The sequence below is a fragment of the Parasteatoda tepidariorum genome, chromosome 8 (genome assembly GCF_043381705.1).
Source record: "Parasteatoda tepidariorum isolate YZ-2023 chromosome 8, CAS_Ptep_4.0, whole genome shotgun sequence".
NCBI lineage: Eukaryota > Metazoa > Arthropoda > Arachnida > Araneae > Theridiidae > Parasteatoda > Parasteatoda tepidariorum.
Window position 1 is genome coordinate 76,487,628 of NC_092211.1, and position 20,708 is coordinate 76,508,335.

Sequence of the window (20,708 nt, forward strand, 5' to 3'; positions counted from 1 at the left end):
ATTAACTAATCCAACAAATTGAAAAATTGTACTATAATTTCAGACTAATTACTCTGATAAAAATGTAACAGTAAGGTGAAATTCCTTTATATATTTCTGAATTATAAAATTAAAAGTTGCATTTAAAAAAAAATTTAACGTATTTTTCATTACATTGTACTCTTGTCGGTCCAAAAAGTAAATTATAATGTTTGGAATGATTATGAATATTTAATTTAGGTGATATTAAAACTGCCCACACATATTTTAGTTGAAAATATAATTTTGACTTTTGGCCAAAGATCATGGTCTTCTGGCCCACCGAGCACCGGTCAGACAACATGGACAGTGTCTTGGTTGGTACCCTTCCCTTTAAATTTGTCTCCAGGATCGAAATTACGACCCCCAGCTCTCCACCAGTGTGGTGAGCGCCTGCACCCTTAGAGTGCAAGGTTTAGAACATTTCAATTAAAAAAATGATTACGAAATAAGAATAAAAAGCCGGACAAATAATATGTCGCTACTAGGACTGGGCGATATAAGAAATTTTATATCGTGATGCATCGTCAGTTTTGCATCGCGATACAGCGATGTATCGAGTATTTTAGAAATTCATTTACCTGTAAGGCACAAAAAGTCGGATTTCTAACAAAACTTCATACCCAGATTGATTTAAATCAATTTATGAATTTGAAGATATATGTTTTGTTTAAGAGAGATATTAATGTTATATTTTTTTAAAAATGATCGCGCAAATAAAGATTACTTAGTTTAAAAATAAATAATAAAAAATAAATGAAATTGAAATTTATCAATATATTTACCTAACAATATAGAAAGAACATTTAAAAAATAAGTTCGCTAAAAATTATTTGTATGCTTAAAACAAAGTGTTAAATAAATTTTAAAAAAAACAACACTATTTTTAATCATTATTTTTTCACATGAATAATAAAGTTAAATTGAATAATAACCGAATTATGAACGAAAAAACAAAGTAATGTTTAATTCCTTAAAAGTGAAAACAAAAGAATTGTGATATTCGATAATATATTTAACTGACAATATTGAAAAAAACAAAACAAAACACGATTATACTCAAAGTGCTAAATGATTAAAAAAAAAAAGAAGTCGCAAACTTTACTAATTATTTTGAATAAACAAAGTTGATTGAATGTCCAAATCCAAAAAAGGAAAAATAAGTTTTGTTATAATTTTATTTATAAAAATAAAAGCAACTAAAGATTTATAAATTTGAAATCAGTAATAAAAACCCATTAAATTATTAGAAGTTTTATCCAAAAAGTTTTTAATAAATTAAAATAAAGTAAAAAATAGCCTAACAAATTTAATTACATGTAATTTAATTCTTTATGGGAACCTTAAATTTGATTTCTGATTGTAATAAATTCGATAATGTAAAAAATTACTTAAACATATAATATCAAAACTAATTTTCACATTTAAAAATAAAAATAAAAGTTTTGTTTAAAAAAAAAATAGCCTGATTAATTAAGAAACACTTCTTTATATATTCTCTTCAATAATAGATAACGTTCAGAATAAGGTAACGACGGTGATCACAAAGCCAGTCCCACTGAAAATAATCTACAAGAAACGATATCAAGTCGCGACAAAGAAAGGCTATGAGGGGCGAAAACGAACATGCGAGATCACGATATATATTCTCAAAACTATGGTTCTGATTCTACCACTCATCAATCAAAGCCATTTAAATCAACATAACGAAACGAACATCGTTTTCTACAGCGCGAGTCGGTGTCAGTTGCAAGACGATCCTTGCGCGTCTTATATCGATACATCGTTTTGCGCTCGTCGTCTTTAGTCTACGGCTTAAATCAGATTTCTGATGCATCGGACGAAAGTTGTATATCGGCTTGGTGATATACGCGTTAAATCGATATGTCGCGATACATCGAATTATAGCCCTGTCCTAGTCGCTACTAATCGAAATTAGGAGACATGATTCAGAAGCGACCACACTAACTTCTGCATCATTCTTTGATCGGATCCTGTTATTAAACGTGATTAAGATTTTGAAAAAAGTATATAATTTATTGGAATGACAAGAGTGAATCTTGGAAAAATGTCGTTCTATTGACAATAATTTTATTGTTTTTGATTGTCTGGTGTTTGATTTTTCTTACTTTAGATACAAAAACAATTTTATTTACGATTAAAAAGAAAACCTGTTTAAAAAAAAACCATGATCTGTTTAAAAAAAACCATTCATAAACTTATTGAGGGGGGGGGGGAAACAAACCCTTTTTGACAAATATGAATTTTAATTTAAATTTTGAAAATGTTGTCCTAAGCTACTAGTATTTCGACGAAATAATTTCATAAATGTTAGTTTATTTTTTCTGCCTGAGTATATTAAAGCTTTTTAATAAATTTTACTCACAATTTAGACATTTTACAGCTAATTTTTAAATAAATTACTGAAACTTAAGAATTGACTAAGCACCTTGCGTCTCACAACTGTGAATTATATTAGTTTAAGTTTCAGAATGGTTTTATTTTAATAAAGTCTTACTGAAAAATGCTTACCACACATATTACAGTACTTTTTAGCACTATGCTATATTTCAAGGTAACATGCTTTTTGTCCATAGAAATGGAAGATCTCGAAGTTCTTATCAATGCTCCGGAAAGAGAAACTTTGCTCAAAAATCTCGAGAAGTTTACTAACTACAGCATTAGTGTCTTGGCTTTTACAGCAAGGGGTGACGGTGTAATGAGTGAGCCACTTTATTGCAAAACAATGGAAGATGGTAAGTACATTTCTAATTCCATTTGCATGTATATTTTTACATCTTTAATTAATAAAATTAACAATAATTCATTAATTAAATTAATAATAATTATGTATTAATTAATAAATTGAATTAAAAATTAATATTAATGAGTTAGAAGTAAAATTTTTGAATTAAGGAAATTGATTATAATAATTTAAAAAAATTAGTTTGCTTTTTAATTTAGCATGATTGAATCATTCCAATACTGTATAGAGTTTTCGACCTCAGAATTTTGAAATGAAAAGTTAAAAAATTTCCATATGAAGGATGAGAAAAAAATATTATCAGGGAGATAAAAAATTTTGTCTAGTAAAAGGAAAGTATGAAAGAAAATATACAATGTCGACAACCTTTCTCCATAAATATCAAACTTTTTCAGACGGTTCTTTTGCCCATAAGAAACGAACTATAACAAACAGCAAAAAGACCACTTTTCTTGACATGTTACCATTTCAGTAGCTCGCACAAATCTGTTACACGGAAACATCACTCTGTTCCGTAGAAACATTGTCAAAATTTAAAAACTAACACTTAAATGTTAAAATTGCGGAATTATAATCAAGCAAAATGAAAAAATAATTCATTTAGAAATGTTTCAAATTAAGGTTTAGTTACCGTGATGTTAGTGATGATTTATTGTATTAGTGTGTCATTTACAGTAATAATACTAAAAATTTAAATTTACATTTTTGTTTACTAGTCAATTTAACAATTAAAATTACAATTGTACAATTGTACCTGCTTTTTCATTCGAAACATACGTTGCGAAAAATGTTTTGAACCATTGCATATTTTTATCAGACAAAAAGTCATTAGATACAGTTGCTGAAGAGATTACGAATATTGCGATTGTAATTTATTAGTAAATGTATCCCTGGCAAAGGAAACACTTCAAAGACACGCATTCTTAAAAGTTCCCGGACGTCTTAAGCAGATTTTTATGTATATTATAGTTCCAAGTCCTCCAGCGGATATTAAAGCATTACCAATGTTACCAGATGCAATTCTTCTCAGTTGGCTACCACCTACTCATCCCAGTGGAATATTACAACAGTACACTCTTTATCAAAGGACAACTATAAATGGCAGGCAGGTAATAGATTATTTATTTACCTAGTAAATAATTCTCTAATGTTACAAATATTGATTTATATATGAGGTAAATACTGTATAACGCACAGCATTTTTGAAGTATACTAACTTAAGATAACTAACTTTGGAGAAAGAAATGTTATATACTATATTTTTAATTGATATGATAGTGGGTTATACGTAATATTCAAAAATATCTTCCTTAACGTTGTTCCATTTTCTTCATTTTTTAAATTTAATTTTCATTAAATTTTTGGAACTTTTATAGGTTACAAAGAAACATACATTATCACCCTCTCAGCTTTATTACGAAGCTCTTCGTCTAGAACGTTCTAAAAGATACGAGTTTTGGGTTACGGCTTCTACTTCAGCTGGAGAAAGTGAAGGAACAAGAGTACTTTCTCAAACAACATCAGATACGAGTAAGTCTCGGAATTGTTTCGAACAATATTTATTCACATACACAGTTTAAATTTACTAAAATTGTAATATTTAGAATAAATGAAGGACTGTTGAGTTATGAATATCTCAACTGTTTTGTTTTAGGGATTGCATTATATATCACCATTACAATGAAGTACAAAAATAAATCTAAATTAAGTAAAAGACGTAGATGAGACAGAATTATTTTTCAACTCATTCGATGTGTGATACCGCAATGTATTTAAGTTATTTTAAGTTAATTAACATTCTAACTTATGTAGAGAAACTGAACTCAATGCTGACGTGGGATATCTGAGATTTTCTTCTTGAAGTGCAAGTACCCTATTAAAATAAAAATACAGTTTAATGTGTTTGTTTGCATAAACTGTTCAACTTATTTTTGCTTAACTTATAGATCAGTTTGTTTTTGTTTTCCGTTGCCAATCAGAGAAAGGGGTCAGTGACAATATTTGTAGTATTATTTTACATAATACAGATTCTTTTCTAAATTGCGTGTACATACTATTCCAGTTCCTGCTAGGATAGCTTCCTTTACACTACAAATATTAGCAAAAAGAAAATCAGCAATTCAATTACCCTGCAAAGCTGTTGGAATTCCTGCTGCTGAGAGAATATGGACTTTAAAGTAAGTTATACTTTTAATATAAAATGATATTAATAATATATTAAACAATTGAAATTTCAAAATAGGAGAAAAATGCTCAGTAAGCAGGATATTATCCGTATTTGTATTATAAGCAAACAAAGGAAACTTTAAATCTGCGTAATATCACACGTATTTTTTCGATTGTTTTATTAAGAGCATACCATCGGTGTGGTTTTGATTATGGACACATCTCACAATGCGTGTTCACGAAAATGGACATAACTAAAGATCTCTGTTCACGGAAATGGGCACAACAAAAAATACTAGCCTTCTCAAAATATAGTCTAAATTTAACAACTGAATGAGGAAATCTGTGCTTATTTTTCCTTACTTATTTTAACATCAAGCATAATCATTACGGGACAAAGTCGCAAACTTAGGGATCGGGATGGCTGGGTGATTTAGAGAAGTAAATTTTCAAGCGATGTCTTCCCTTTCATAATCCTGAACAATAAAGTACGTCTAAAAGCTTGAAATTTCAACATCATAAATTTACTTCCACTTCTTCTTCTTAGGCACTACAGCCTGTTACCAGCCAGTCATCTCAGTCAGTTTACCCCATCTAGATCTATTCTATGCTAAATTTCTCCATCTATTAAATCCCGAGTGCTTAAACCTCTTCCAACCCTATAATGACTCAAAATTAAATCATAATACCGTCGCAACATTTCTTCAATCTGAATGTGGAGAGCCGTGGTGGATCAGGGGGCACGTATTTTGAGCTATTCTAGCGTAAATACGCATTTTAAGCTATTCTAGTGCACTAGTTTTGAGCTATTTCTAGAGTTGAAAGCTCATTTGGTATTTATAAAGAAGAAAAATATTATGGAAATCCAAACTTCGCACTTTTGTTATATTTCTAGAGGTCAGACAATAAGGGATCGAAGAAGAACAAAATTTCTAAATAATGGAAGTCTACTGATTGAAGATGTGGATGACGACGATGCTGGCAACTACTCTTGTAGAGTACAAAACGTTTACGGGGCTGATGAAATCGCTTTTCTATTGGTTGTGAGAGGTAATTATGCATTATTAAAAGTGCAAACAGTTTATAACATAAGATTTACTTAATGTATTCAGAATTTAACTTCCCTGGAAACTATTAAAGGTAGAGTAGAAAAGAATTAAGTGTAAAAACAATTTAATATTTGGAGTAAACATGAAATTTACACATTTAAGGAAAGTAACGCCCGTTTTAAAAGTATTCGTTTGGAAAGTCTTTCTATTAAATAAATTTATTTTTTCGTGCAAAAGTTGATCTTATTTCAACAATACTGAACGAAGCACTTTTAAGAACTACTTTTATTTTGACTTTTTCTGGTCTAAAAATGCTTCTGTTCTCAGATTGCCAATTTGTCCTTCAAAACATAGAGAGTTATTAGAAAAAATGTATACAAAGGTCTTAAAATCTCATTGTGACGAAAACCTCTGATTATGTGAAAAATCTTTTAGCTGTTAGCTTGTTTTGATTGAGCGGTTACTATCTTTTTAACCACAGGAAATCGCATACCTTGTTTTATAAATAATTAAGTCTATTATTCCCTAAATTTAATTGCAATAAGTGGGTCCGGGATAGACTGGTTGGCGGGGCGTCAGACTCATGTTCGCGAGAACGGGAGTTCGAATCAAGCTAGACTATCCGTGTAGTAAATGGTGACTGGTGCACGTTAAATCTGTCGGGTTTCGAAGTCTTCCATGTTCCCATACAAAATAATCTCTGCAGTACTGCATCGATCGTTCTCTGGTTCAGGTCAAAATTAAGATCTGCGGATGGATTAATGAGTCATCCCTGTGAAACTGGTTGCGACGTGCTTGTGTTGCAACATCGTATTCTTGACTATACATGGTGTAACGAAAAAAAATAGAAGTTCACCTTCTGCCTTGAAAATCTACTTGCTTTCATGCAGGCTTGCTGATATTAGCAAGTGGCATATGTAACAACATCTTTTTAATATATTTTGATATTACGCTACATTTGAATACATTATCCAGATTTTACAAATTTGTTACTACAAATTACACCACTGGGGGTACTGAAATTGAGATTGATTGTTCTTTGGTTCACTTCAAAATAACGATCTGTGGATGAATAATTGCAGGTATGAATGGGTCCGCCCTATAAACGGGTGCGACGTAAGGGTTTTGTAGATGTTGAATTCTCGGCCATAGATGGCGCCACGGGAAATAAAAACAATCACACACACTTGCCTTAATGGCCAACGGCAACAACAAGTATTACTCAATATGCTTAGACGTAAACATGGACTTCTGTATTCCAATCTTATAAATGCAAGTAGGATTTTTTAAAAAATGACTCTTTGCTCAAAAATCTGCCGTTTAGGAAGCTTTTCGATATTTTCCATTATATTTCTATATTTTCCTATTTTTACTTTATACCATGTTTCTCATAGAAATTTTTCTTACAATAGGTTTAAATATAGAGATGATAGTAAAAAACAGTTTGATTAACAATCAAAAAAGAGTTTCAAATTTAAAAACAATATTATTACATATCTGAGAAAATGGGGAATTTAAGTTAAAATATTGACACTTGAATTTTAGTTTTATTGGTAATACACCAGTGGATTGAATTAAAGAAGGCAAGGTGACAAGGGACTTTCAAAGAAGCAAAAATTTGTCAAAAAATCGATATTTTACATTTTATATTTTTGAAATTTAGGCATTTAACTGAACATTTAAAAAAAAAAATTTCTGGAATAAGAGCAAAATTCATGAAGTTATGGCCATTTCAGTTTTGACCACGCCCCTTTTTTTTACCTTTTTTTGTGTGCAGGTAACTGTTAAAATTAGTTTAGTTTAAAATTAATTTAAAATTAGATGAATATTTTGTTAATTTTTTTTAAAAAATTTAAAGTATATAATTATTAAACTAGTTCATTAGACAATATTTATAGGTATTTATGTTAAAAACAAGAAATATTTGTCCAGATGTAAAATTTGCAATGAAAAAGTACTAAAAGTCATTTTTCTCAAAATGTCTTTTTTGAGAAATTTACAATTTTCAAACTGTTCCAGCGTAATGAATTTTCATTCTATTGACCTGAGAATTTAATGCTATATATTTATGAATATTATTAACATTTTGTTGGAAAAGTTTTTTGAATTAAGTGAATAGTATTTTTTTATACATGATATTTTATAGTGGTATCATGATTTTTTCCTAAAAATATAGAATTTTTACTGTTTTTTTAATGTTATTTGTTTCTATAATAAAAAATAAAAAAAGTACTTCCAACAATTTTTTCAATATTACCTAATATGTAATATTTTAAAAGAATTTTGTCATTTTGACAAAATTTCAGACGCGAGGAGTAATATAAAAAAACATAAAAAATTGAAAAATTTAAATTTTTTTCATTTCTTAAATTTTGAAATATTTTTTTGAAATTTTGTATAAAAGTTGTTTTTAGCAATATAAATGTATCCTGAAAATTTCAAGCAAATCCCTTTATAATTTCAAAAAAAAAATTTGAAAGCCCTTTGTCGCCTTAGTAAATTGTACATATGGCCTTTTTAAACTACATTGACTAATAATTCTAAAATAATACATAAACTTTTTTATTGATAATACATGGAACTCTGCATCGTTGGTTCAAAGTATGCCATCAAAACTACTAATTTAAGTATAAGATTATTTAAGGTTTAAATCTTAATTAATATGGTACATAACATTAACTTCAGTATATTCTGCCTATTGTGACATTAAGTTTTGTTTTATCGTACCTTGAATCAGACACATGTTTATTTTCATAACTCCTTTTAAAATAATTTTTTTAATAATCTTTTTCAGCGAAACATCTAGATGGAAGGGGTAAGTTGACAAAACTTATACAAAACAGTTACTTGTATTTTTTTTAAATAAAATTTTGAAGGTTTTTAGAATTTTGTCTTAATTTTATAGCTTTACCACCGCCATCTACAGTAGCAGTAGTGAGTGAAACTATTTCTAGCATAGAGGTGAAGTGGGCAATGGAACCACGAGGTCGAATGAAAACAAAAGGTAACTTTTCTTTTTCAAAACATTTTTTTCTAATAGGAATGGGACTTAAGAAAAAAAAAGACACTGCCAACTTGAAATATTTCTTGATTTGGAAATTTAAGAAAAATGTCAATAATCCATCAATGACTCAAAATATAAAACTAAAAATACAGTTCAGAGTTGGTTGATAACCATTTATGGCTTCGGTGATCGCCATTATTAGCATATAGTGGTAGTATAAAACTCATGATGGAGTTTTGGCCGTTACCAACACATCTTAGTTATACATGCAAAAAACTTGAATTGTCTTAATGAAATAATAGAAATCGTTCGAACGAAATTATCTTATTAATTGTTGAAAAATGGCCACAATTCAAAAAATATGTAAGCATATTAAAGAAGAGAAATCCTTTAAATGGATCAAATTAAACTCTCTCCCACATCGAGAGTTTTTACAGCATGAATGATATTTTTAACAGTTGAAACTGCCCCAGTCGCCGTAAATTTGAAATTGAAAGTTAATGTATTTGTTTCCAACGTACACAACTATGGATAGGAGATCCAAAATTGGCAATTTATCAAATATAACATAGCCAAAACAAAGCCAACCCCGCATAATCAATATTGGGTTTGAAAATACTTTGGCAATCACGAGTCACCAGCAAAAGTGTGGGAATTATAATAACCCTGTAACTGAAACATATTTGAGGTAAGAAATTATTAATAAAGAGTTATAAATCGACTTTTGTTTTCGATTAGGCGCGGCAGTGAATTAATGAGTCTACTGTAGTATTGAAATAAAAAGTTAGACCTTACATTGATTGATAAGAGAAGAATAAAATATTTTATGCTCGCTTTAATAGATTAACTCATTGATTTAATTTAAATATAATTTGATTAATAAAATAAGTTTATGTAATTAAAGATATTTTAAAAGGTAGGAAATAAATATGTAATACCGATTGTGGCATTACACCAATTATCTCATTTTGTTAAACAGTTGTAATTCATGTTCAAGTGAGTGTTGACCGAGTAAAAACTTTCGAGAAATAAAATTTTTTTTCTACAGAAATTTTAGTTATAAAAAAAGATTCATTGCTAGCTCTATCGTTATCTCATGGGGAAAAAATGTGCTAAAGTCACAGTTTGTTTGTTATTGACATTTTTGTCAAAAAAGAAAACCATCATAATAAAACCAAAATATATATAAAATATATTTAAACCATTATTTTCGTACTTTTTTCGCGCATATAGTAACGACTTACCGGAAATTCTGGTTTTTAAAATTATAGTTCTAATTTTGCAAAAAATACAAAATCGAAAAATAAATTTAGCCGAATAAATGGTTTCCATGCAATGATTTGAGGCATCATGATAAAATAGCCAAATTTCGCCATATTTACCAACTTTTATTGCATTTTATAAACTACTGAGCTTTTCGTTGTTTGCGTAGAGCTAGAAACACTGTATATTTATTTTGAAAGTTTTGACCATATGTTATTTTAGTTCGTGAACTAGATATTACACTCTTAATTATACTAATAACTCATTAGTGAAACATGAAAACAAATTAACAAACGATTTTGAAATTCAAAGTCCAAATAGTAAATATATATTTCTCTATTTATATATCTGTCGTCTTTGTGAATTGCACATTCATAACTAAAACTTGGGCATAGATACAAAAAGATATGTCGAATTTCTTCGGTCGACATTTAAGATCCGAAAGATTCGACTTTTAAAATTCTGAAAGTAATCCAAACGAGAAGATCAAATTTGAAACGCAGTAGAGAGGGCAGAGAAAAGTAACTGCAAGTTCAAATTGAAATGGAAAATGAAACTCAAGATAAAACCAAAACTAAAGTACTGATCAATTGAAATTGATAAAGAGAAATTGTATTTTGAAAAACATCATTGAAACAACCCAGGTTTAAATAGCACTTTATTAGAGATACAAACGTTTCCAGTATGGTTTACGTTTTATTGTAATCGTTTTGAATCGGGATTATATTATATTTCACCATCAAGGTCTGTGTATTGAACATAGTGAGAAGAGTCTTCGGCTACCTCAGTAAAATTAATGGAAAATGATACTTATTTGTTTAAAAGAGCGCAAAAGAACAGCAACCTATTAAAGTCGCCAATGAAGCTTAATTAATTTTGGTAATATTCTAGTTGAAATAAAAAAAATAAACTATGAACTAAAAAGCAAAAATTTATGGAAAAATGTCGCCATACTATTATTCGTTACGGGGAACAGTAAAAAGTTGCCATACTATTATTGACACCAATGATGGTTGATTTTGGTAATAGGCACACTGGCATCATGGTAATTAGGACAGTTTTAATAGGTACCAAATATTCCCTTATATAGATATCGAGTATTTTATGAGTAAATTTGGTGCCGATTACAGCTGAACCAATACTGTGCATTTTTATGATAGCTATTTTGCAGCCCTTACGTACTGGATAAAGTAGCCTAAGTGTTAAATTTTAAATATGAGTTGCCTCGTGCAGCAGAATTCTGCCAGATGATACTGAATACAGTTATCTTTATTCTGATGGGGTGAACAACTTAATACGTGATTTGCTTAATCTAATAACGTAAATCCACCGAGAAGATAAACAAATAATAATAAATAAACAGGAAAACATTGGGATTGTTTTAACTTTAATATTTACGTCGATATTTATCTTAAAAGTTTTGTGCAGAATAATATAGTATTGTTCAGTACTGATTAACTGATACTTTTTTTTACCAAGTACGAAGAACGAGTATTCAGCTAGTTATTAAATTAAATAATAGAAAATAATAAATCTTTAATAAAAGTAATTTTTTTGCATCTTTGGGTCGTTATATTTGAATAAGCGATTTTTAAAAGTACGTTCAAAAATATTTTTGATGCGCATGAAATTCTCGATATGTAGCAGAAGTCATAAAAGGTAAAATTAACTTTAAAGGGTCTAAATTTGGACCGCTCTTCTGACCAATCTATGGGGACCATATTTCCTATATTGTGGCAACCCTCTATATTTTTGGAGTCAAAAATATCAATCCTTTGAAAAAAAAAGTCTTAGTGTATTCAGAGAAAATACAATTTTGCGTCTAATTTTGCAATTCAAAATATCGTTTGCACAAATTAATTAGCAGATTTCAAGATCATTCCTCAAACCAATAAGATTGAGACCCAGAACGTAAAGATCTGATTATTAGATCAAAAGTTATTCAGAGTGGTCCATTTTTTTCTGTTTGCTCACTATGTGATTATTATGTAAGGTTGAGAAATATTGCAAGTTGACGCATAGTTACAAAACTTTTGTGCATTATTGAATTATTCATTTTAGTCAGTTCGTAGTTTGAAGGCTTCACACAACTGTTGATGTAATCATTCCTGCCAGTTATTAAATTATTTTATTTAATATATTTATATAAATAATTGGTGTAATGAAGTATTTTTAATATTCAAGAGAAAGAGAAAAAACTAAAAAAAATAGGGTTTATCGAGTTGAATTGAAATTTTATTCAGATTTTCTAAGAGAAACGAAGAATATCTGAAAGTTATTACTTTGTCGTTAATTATAAAAATGTCTTGCTTAAGGAATCCACATTCATTAAAATTGTACGATTCGTGAGATTTACGTTGAAAAAATGGAGTAATTGCTGATTATCAAAAAGTTATTTTTAAGAAATTTTCATTTAAATTGCTCGGAAAATATCTGAAAGGAATTTTAATGTCATAAAAGGCATATATATTTTTACTCTATTAAGAACAAATGAGAAATTGTTTTCGCATTTATTCATCCTTTATATATTTATGCTTACATTATTTATATATTTATACCTTTATTTATATATTTATATTAGGATAGTTAATTCCTTTCTAATGGAAGAATTTTGCTAAATATAAGAATAGATTTTGAATTAAACGCTATAATTTATAAACAAGTACATTCTGCAATTAGTAATCTTCAAAAAAGAGAAACATTATGTAATAAATGGGGTTATGGAGGTGAATTTAAGTATTAAGCATATTTCTTAAGTTAACCTGAAATTTCTTACTTTGTCGTTAATAATAAAAATTAATTACTAAAAGAAATCTTATTCATTAAAATTTCACCATTTGTGTGGTTTACAACGGAAAAATTCAGTAAAAAAACATTAGTCTGATAACGGAATGGGAATAAATTAAAATGGCACACCAATAAAATACATAATATATATTGTTTTAATTTAATATCCATTAAAAGTACATAGTACATCAGAACTTTCAAACTTCAATAACTACATGTCATATTACAATATTAAAGATTAAATATTAAAAACCTGAACAATGTAAGAAAAGGATACTATTATTGGAACATCCAAGTAAACTTATTATTTGCTGAATACACGCAAATGCAAAAGTTTTTTAATATTTCAGTAACTAATGTTTCTTTGTCCATTCTCTTATTTTTACATAAATCTTGTAATATAACATTATATGAAAGCAAAACTTTTTTCAAAAAATAAAACAGTAAAAAGCAAACTAAAACCTGCAGATAACTTATTTCGTATTTTAAAAGTTTTTTTAATATTTCAGGGAATAATGTTCTCTCACCCATTGTATCTATTTAAGTAAATCCAGTAATATAATTTTAAATAAAAACAAAACTTTCTTCAAAAAAAAAATTAAAAAAAAAAAATAATAACTAAATCATGCAGGTAATTTATTTTGTATTTTTTAAACATCTTTAAATAGAAGCTTAAAAATAACTTGGTGTTTCACATTAAAATGGATTTTAGATTACTGTAGAAAAAAAAAGATCCAACGAATATAAACATTTCTTTTTAAATTCTTTTTACAGATTTAAGAGTAGATTTTCTTTGCTTTAAATTACAATATCTATCATGAAATAGCTTAAAAATAATCTCCTAGACAGAGTAATATGTCCTTCTAATGTAGAAAAGAATTTAAAAGACTTTCTTTTTCATTAAATCTATCTATCCTCCGCAAAATTAAAATAGGGAGAAAAAAGCAAACTTAAACTCACCTTCGATTTTAGAAAGAAAAAAAGATTAAAAAGCATTATTTTTATCTTCCGATTTAAATTTAGTTTAAATATATTGAAAGCACATTCTTTGAGAAGCTTAATATTTACATTTTATTTTCAGTTTGAATTTTATTTTACATCAAAGATTATTTAAATACTTTAATATCTTTTTTTAAAGATATATTACAAAAAAATACTAGTTTGAATAAGAAATTAATACCCGAGGGACTTGTTTTGCTTGCAGATAATTAAATCAATGCTTGAACTTAATGTAAAAAATGATAAGCAAAAATAACATAACAACTCTCAAAGAAATATTCTTATCAATACAGGAAGCTGGATTTATATTTCACTTTTTGCATCTTATTACATACTTATTTTCTAAAGATTTTTTTTCTGGTTTTAATTTTTTCTTTAGAAAACTTACTCAGAATAATAGTGGGTATCTAATATTTCAAAAATCAGTTTTTCTTAATTAAACGGAAGATCATAAGTATATACGGTTTTTTTGCAAGGTACTTCGTAGTATTCCAACTGTATTTTAAAGTTGAGTTACAAAGCTTAGTAACAGGTGACGCTGTACGTGAACGAAAATAAATACACTATGTTTTCAAAGGAACCAACGTTTTCAACAAGTACGTAGTGTTATGTGAGAGCAAAACTAAGAGACTCCCATGCAAACACTTTAATCGAAATTACCCAACGTGTGGCAATAAACATTGTCTTATAGTGACTGTATTCTTTGGCGCCATCTTTTGAAATTTTTTGAAATAATTTTAAATCATGTTAATTTGCTAAGAATAAAAATAAATAAAACACTATTGCCTGAACAGAATTCTTGTACGGATAATTACATCAAATTTTCAAGTTCTAAAAAAAATAAAACATCATTACTTATTGTAAAATGGTAGAAGTCTTCTTATCCATAAAGAAAGCTGAATTTATATTTCAATTTTTGGAAACGGTATTATCAATTTATTTTCTGTAAAATTTTTCTTGGATAAAATTTAATACATTAAAAACTTTAATACTTTTGATGACTTACTTGATTGTATTGATTGTATTGCATAATATTGATCATCCAGAACATGACCGACTACGGCGATTTGATAAATCAATTAAGAAAAAACAACAAAGAGAGGATATAAAGGTACAGTTTGTTGCCTTCTGCTTAGTTAATCCGAACTTATATATAGCTTATCTTTTGTGTAAAAATTAACAACAAAGTTCATCAGCAGATGGCGCTCCGATAGTTAAAAATTAAAAAAAAAATACCTTCAAAATACTCACTTATTTCTACCTTCTTTTATTTCCTTTTAGTGATTTTTTTTCAAATATTGGGTAGTTGGGGACCGACGGAATAAATTTATGTTTCTAAAATTTAAAATATTTAGTAAAATCATTGACGAGTTGCTTACAATTAGAAACATTCATCAGTTCAATACTCTATAAACATTAAGTATCTTGTATTATTCTTAATAATTTTTTCTTAACTACAAGTAATTTTATCATCTTTTTTAGGTTTCATTATCAGGCACAAGCGAGAATATGGTCAATGGGAGGAGACAAAAGTAACATCAAAAGCATTTTCCCATATTTTGCAGAATTTGCAGTGTGGTACAAAGTACTATATATATGTTGCAGCATTAGGAAAAAATGGAGAAGGGGAACCAAGTGAAATGATTGTAGCTAAAACGATCGGAAACGGTAAATAATACGCTCTTATTAATTCATAATTTTAAAAACATTTTGCTTGTATTAATTTATTCGTGAAAACTCATTTCTATAATCTTATTATGCATAAAGATGTTCTTTTTGTGAAAAATTTTTTTTCTATACTTATCGAAGAATTAATTTGTACTTGTAGTTCCTATTGCATGTAGTTCATATTGCATAAATAGTGCATATAGTTCAGTCAACATAAGAAGTTGGCCGATTTACGGCTTTCGACATGTGACATTATTGTAAGAATAGTCACTAATGTCCTATAGTCTTACATATAGTATTAGTCTTTAGAGTCATATAGTCTAATAAATAATATTAGTTATTATAGTTATATTGTCTTTTCCTGTAGCCTTTTGTCATTTTTATGTTAAACGCATTTCCAGATAAACTCAATTTTAGCCCATGATGTCGTACCATGATTCGGACTTCTCTAAGTTTTCTTACTGTACACCGCAAAATATTCCGGATCAAATTATGGTAATAGAACATTTTGAATCGTAATGCATCCCATCAATATTTTACGTGAATGCTCTGCATTCAATTTTGAATTAGCACGTATTTAATTTTGATTCTTGAAAAAATATTGTTTACTGAAACTTTTCTTAAAATCTATTGACACTGGTAAGTTAATACATAGGTTGCGATTTTTCTCATTTTAGCCCCTGTAGCTCCCCACAAAGACTTGTTCGTCGTATCCAATTCCACATCATTAGTGGTGAATTTGAGAGCATGGGAAGATGGTGGATGTGGCATTAAATCCTTTGTGGTCAGGTACAAACGAATGCATACAACAGACTGGAGAATGGCAGCCAGTTCAATCAGTCAACAACAAGACAAGGTAGTCATTCGTGACTTAAGTCCCGGTACATGGTACAGCATTAGAGTGACTGCTCATAATGTTGCCGGATCCACTGTGGCGGAATACGAAATGGCAACTCTTACTTTAGATGGAGGTAATTTAGGTTATGTATTCCTATTTCAGTTTAGTTTTAATATATTTAAAAATAGACTCTAAAATATCTACATGCATATTAGAAATCCTTATCCAAGTTGTGTTAAAAATATCGCATCTTGAAAATGAAAAGTTCTAGCCCTAAACAATATTTTTTTTGAGCAATAAATTAGTTTTCGTTTATAGCTGCAATAAACAAATTAGATTTTTTTGACATCAGGTCTAATCTATGAGAACAAGCTTTTTTTTAAAAAAATTACAAACAATGAATTGGATGTGGTAAAGTAGAGGTGTAACAAATGGATATGATTATTCACGGAGCTGCATTTGAAATCGGATAGAGAGTACCTGGCTTAAAAAAAAACATGTCTTAACATACCAAAATTGCGAATAATGCTTTAGAATAAAATTTTTGATTATATCGATAAATGGAAATCAATAAGATTGTTCTTCGAATTTAAAAAAGCTTCATTAAGACACTTGTAGTAGTGGTACACTTTTTTGTTTTAAAGGAATTGTAGATTGAAAGAAACATAGATGGCCATTTGCTGCAAAAAGAAAAAAAAAACATTGTCCAACTATGATGTGATAAGCCCAAAAACTGAAAAATAATGTTTGCAAAAGAATTATTATTTTTAGCCACAATGTGGCGCAACATTTCAATTGCAAATATCTGTTGCAAATATTGTTGCAAGCATATATTGTTTTCTAGGTTTCCTAGAAGTATCGCTATCGATTAAAAAATTATCAAATTAACTAGAACTATGTAAGAATGAATTTAATAAATATCTTAGTTCTGATGCGCTGCAGAAAAAATTGTTTTCCAGAGTTCCTAGCAATAGCGCTATCGATTAAAGAATTATCTTAATTAACTAGAACTATGTAAGAATGAATTTCTGGCTTTCTAAACAGAGCGACACAAACTATACATTCTATCACCTTTCTCTTCTTAAAATAAGTTTATTTTTAATCGCTGGTCATTCTTGAAACATCAGGTAAGCTTATTATTTAATTAAGTTTATTAGGCAAGTTATTTAATTATTACTAATTTTTTTAAGAATAGTTTAAGAACTCCAAATTGAAACTAATATATGATTTCAACTATAATATGCTAATTAAGGACAATACATCATATTTTAATGCACACTTTCCAATTTTACAAAGGATTTTTTATTTACCTGATTCGTATATTTACTGTCGAATTTTAGGTACAGTAGCTCCTATTTTAGTCCTTGAAAGTAGAGAATCAGTCAATATCTGGGAAGATGTGAATATAATAGTTCCAGTTGTAGCCGCTGTGATAGCATTGACAGTGGTTATTGGAGTCGCTGTTTGCGTATGTGTCAAGAAAAGACAAGGAGCAGGTACTAATTCACACATATTTCTTTGGTTAAAAATCTTTCAAATGTAGCTAAAAAATAAGCAGGATTGTTCTTGAGTAATATTTTGTTGGTTTATATCTGCATTAAATGGATTACTGATACATACAATAGATAGGACTACATTTTTCTAAACGTAAACTGATTTTATCAATAAAATTTATATAATCACATTTTACTTGTTAACTTAGAACGTTATGCAATATTAATCATTTTATGATTTTTTCCCCTTGTATATATGAGATGTGCGCTTCTTCAATAGATGTGCGCTCGTCGCATTACATTAGAATCACTATAACCATTCAGTGATTGCGTTCAATTCTTCCACCCAGAAGACACAAGAAGAATGATTGCGAGGCTGATGGCCTCTCTTTTTATATAGTTTAATGTAACCGTGATCTGTTTGCTTTAATAGATGCGATATATTTAAATTTCCCTTGTAGTTTTTCATATTCCTATATATAATGTTGTTTTTAATAAGGGATGTCAGTTAAATAGCAAATTATATTGATCTAATTATATTAATGAAGCTAAACATTGTGAATTGAACATACATGATGTCCCGTAAACAGGCAAACTATAACTTCAGTTCCATGATAAAGAATATCTTTTAATGTAGAAACACATATTGACTCTACAGCATGTTTGTTGTTTAGATTTATACATATAAAGCGCAGAGTTAACTAATTATTTAATTGATTCATTATTTTAATTTGAAAAAGAATTATCCGTCATCCTTTCAGATTCATTTTAATTCTATAAGGTTTGTAAACTCATAGATTTCGATCATGCTACAAGAATTGTGGCCGGCCAAATTTTAAATTAAATTTATTTAATTCCCTTTAATTGTAACTAACATTAGTAAGATATTCCACACTATAATTTTTATTACTTAATGCAGATGACTACTACGAACGTCGAGTTGGAAATTCAAACACGACTCCTCTAATGCCAAATCAACCTGTAAAGAAGACATCAGACTGTGGTAACACTCCCATTAGAGAGACATCCATGTATCAAACATGCGGTCCTAAGGCAACTATACAGGCGAACCAAGATCCAAATACCGCAGGAGAACAAGGACATTGTGAGGCATAGTAACATTTTTTTTCTTATATTTGTTTGCTTCGATTTGGTAAAAGTTATTCTTTTTTTTATCATTAATAATTACATAATCGCTAGTATTTTAACTGATTTTCAAATAAATTTATGCACAACCTTTCATTAAACATTTTGGGAATAAATATGAGTTCTGAAAAAAAACTTCATTGTATGATACTTATTCTAGTTAAATTTATATTGATTCCACTGATGTAAGCTTTACAAAATATATGCATTACAAACATATACATCGCAAAAATATATGCAATGTAGCTCACAATTTCTCAAAGCTTGCAGTTCACAATTCTTAAGACACATTCTTACATATCATTACGTATCATATGCCTCTACAGATGAACCATTCTAGAACGAGATATGCGAATTTTTAAATATTCATTGTAAGAAATTATAAAAAAATACTCTACATAACGATGACATTTCCCTAAAAAGTATTTAGTTAGAAAAATAAAGTATACTTTATCTAGTAAATAATGAAGTCGTATTTATAAAAAAAATCACATGTTTTCGGCGGTGCAGTAACTTAAAGTACTAAACTCAAAGTCAATACACTGTGAAAAATTCCAGATCAAATTCCGCCAAAAAGTAGCAACACTTGGGGTGCTGGTACTTTTCACCATAAAATCAATTTTTGTTATGGAACAAGAAATTCATTGGAGCATGTTATGGAACAAAAAGTCTGATATACCGCAATTCATGGAGTAATAATTACAGTAAAACTACCGAATTACTCAAATGAAACAATTATTACTGTAAAAGCTACGGTAAAAGGAATTTTACTGATGATATACCCAAAGGGCAGGTGCTTTATGACGTTATTTGATCTGGAATTTTTTACCGTGTACTTTATGAATTATATTATTCTTTTTTAAAAGAACATTTGCAATAACTCTGAAAGCTCAATGTAATGTAGGTTTTACCCCTTACATTTATTATTCATCTATTAACATACAACCGTGATTTATCTTCCTTCTTTGAAAAATAATTATAATAATACTGAGCCTTTATTATTAGCCTAATTTTAATTCGATTCTGATAGCCTCGTCGACCGTTGATCTGACACGCAATATTCTAATTTCCCATCTGTGCAAACGACAAAGCTTCCAGCTCTATGGCACACGTGCCATACATTTTCTATTTACTCAATTCAATTATTTAGTAAATCTGAGAACACAAGTTCTTCGATCAGTATAAGAAAGCTTACCCTTCTTCAAAACAAAAAGCTGATTTTGCTTAATTGGTTGAGACACCGAAGCTTTCTGTCATTCATAATGATGTAACACATGGAACATAAAAATCAAACTTAGTAATCTAACATTTAGACCAGGGGTGGCTCAGGAATAAAGCGTTCGCCTTCCAATGAGGTGCACGAGTTCCAATCCCAGCGATGGCTGACTGATACGAATCCCGCACCCGGTTTTAAATTACAAGGCAATGGAGATGAACACTGATAGTCGTAAACTCAGAACTTTGTATGCTGTTTAAACACCGAATATAAAATAAAATAAAATTTTTACAATTA

At 28.9% G+C, this 20,708-nt stretch overlaps 1 protein-coding gene across 1 annotated transcript in view; it reads left to right on the plus strand.

The window, feature by feature from the left end:
- LOC107449899 (cell adhesion molecule Dscam1) overlaps positions 1-20,708 on the plus strand; it is a 269,009-nt gene that overhangs the window by 242,017 nt on the left and 6,284 nt on the right. Inside the window, exons 20-30 of the mRNA XM_071184247.1 lie at positions 2,616-2,774; positions 3,752-3,891; positions 4,159-4,312; positions 4,845-4,959; positions 5,844-5,998; positions 8,792-8,812; positions 8,903-9,001; positions 15,533-15,718; positions 16,396-16,689; positions 17,897-18,052; positions 18,969-19,154. Of these exons, the coding sequence (XP_071040348.1) occupies positions 2,616-2,774; positions 3,752-3,891; positions 4,159-4,312; positions 4,845-4,959; positions 5,844-5,998; positions 8,792-8,812; positions 8,903-9,001; positions 15,533-15,718; positions 16,396-16,689; positions 17,897-18,052; positions 18,969-19,154 (1,665 nt within the window). The remainder of the gene's footprint in view (positions 1-2,615; positions 2,775-3,751; positions 3,892-4,158; positions 4,313-4,844; positions 4,960-5,843; positions 5,999-8,791; positions 8,813-8,902; positions 9,002-15,532; positions 15,719-16,395; positions 16,690-17,896; positions 18,053-18,968; positions 19,155-20,708) is intronic.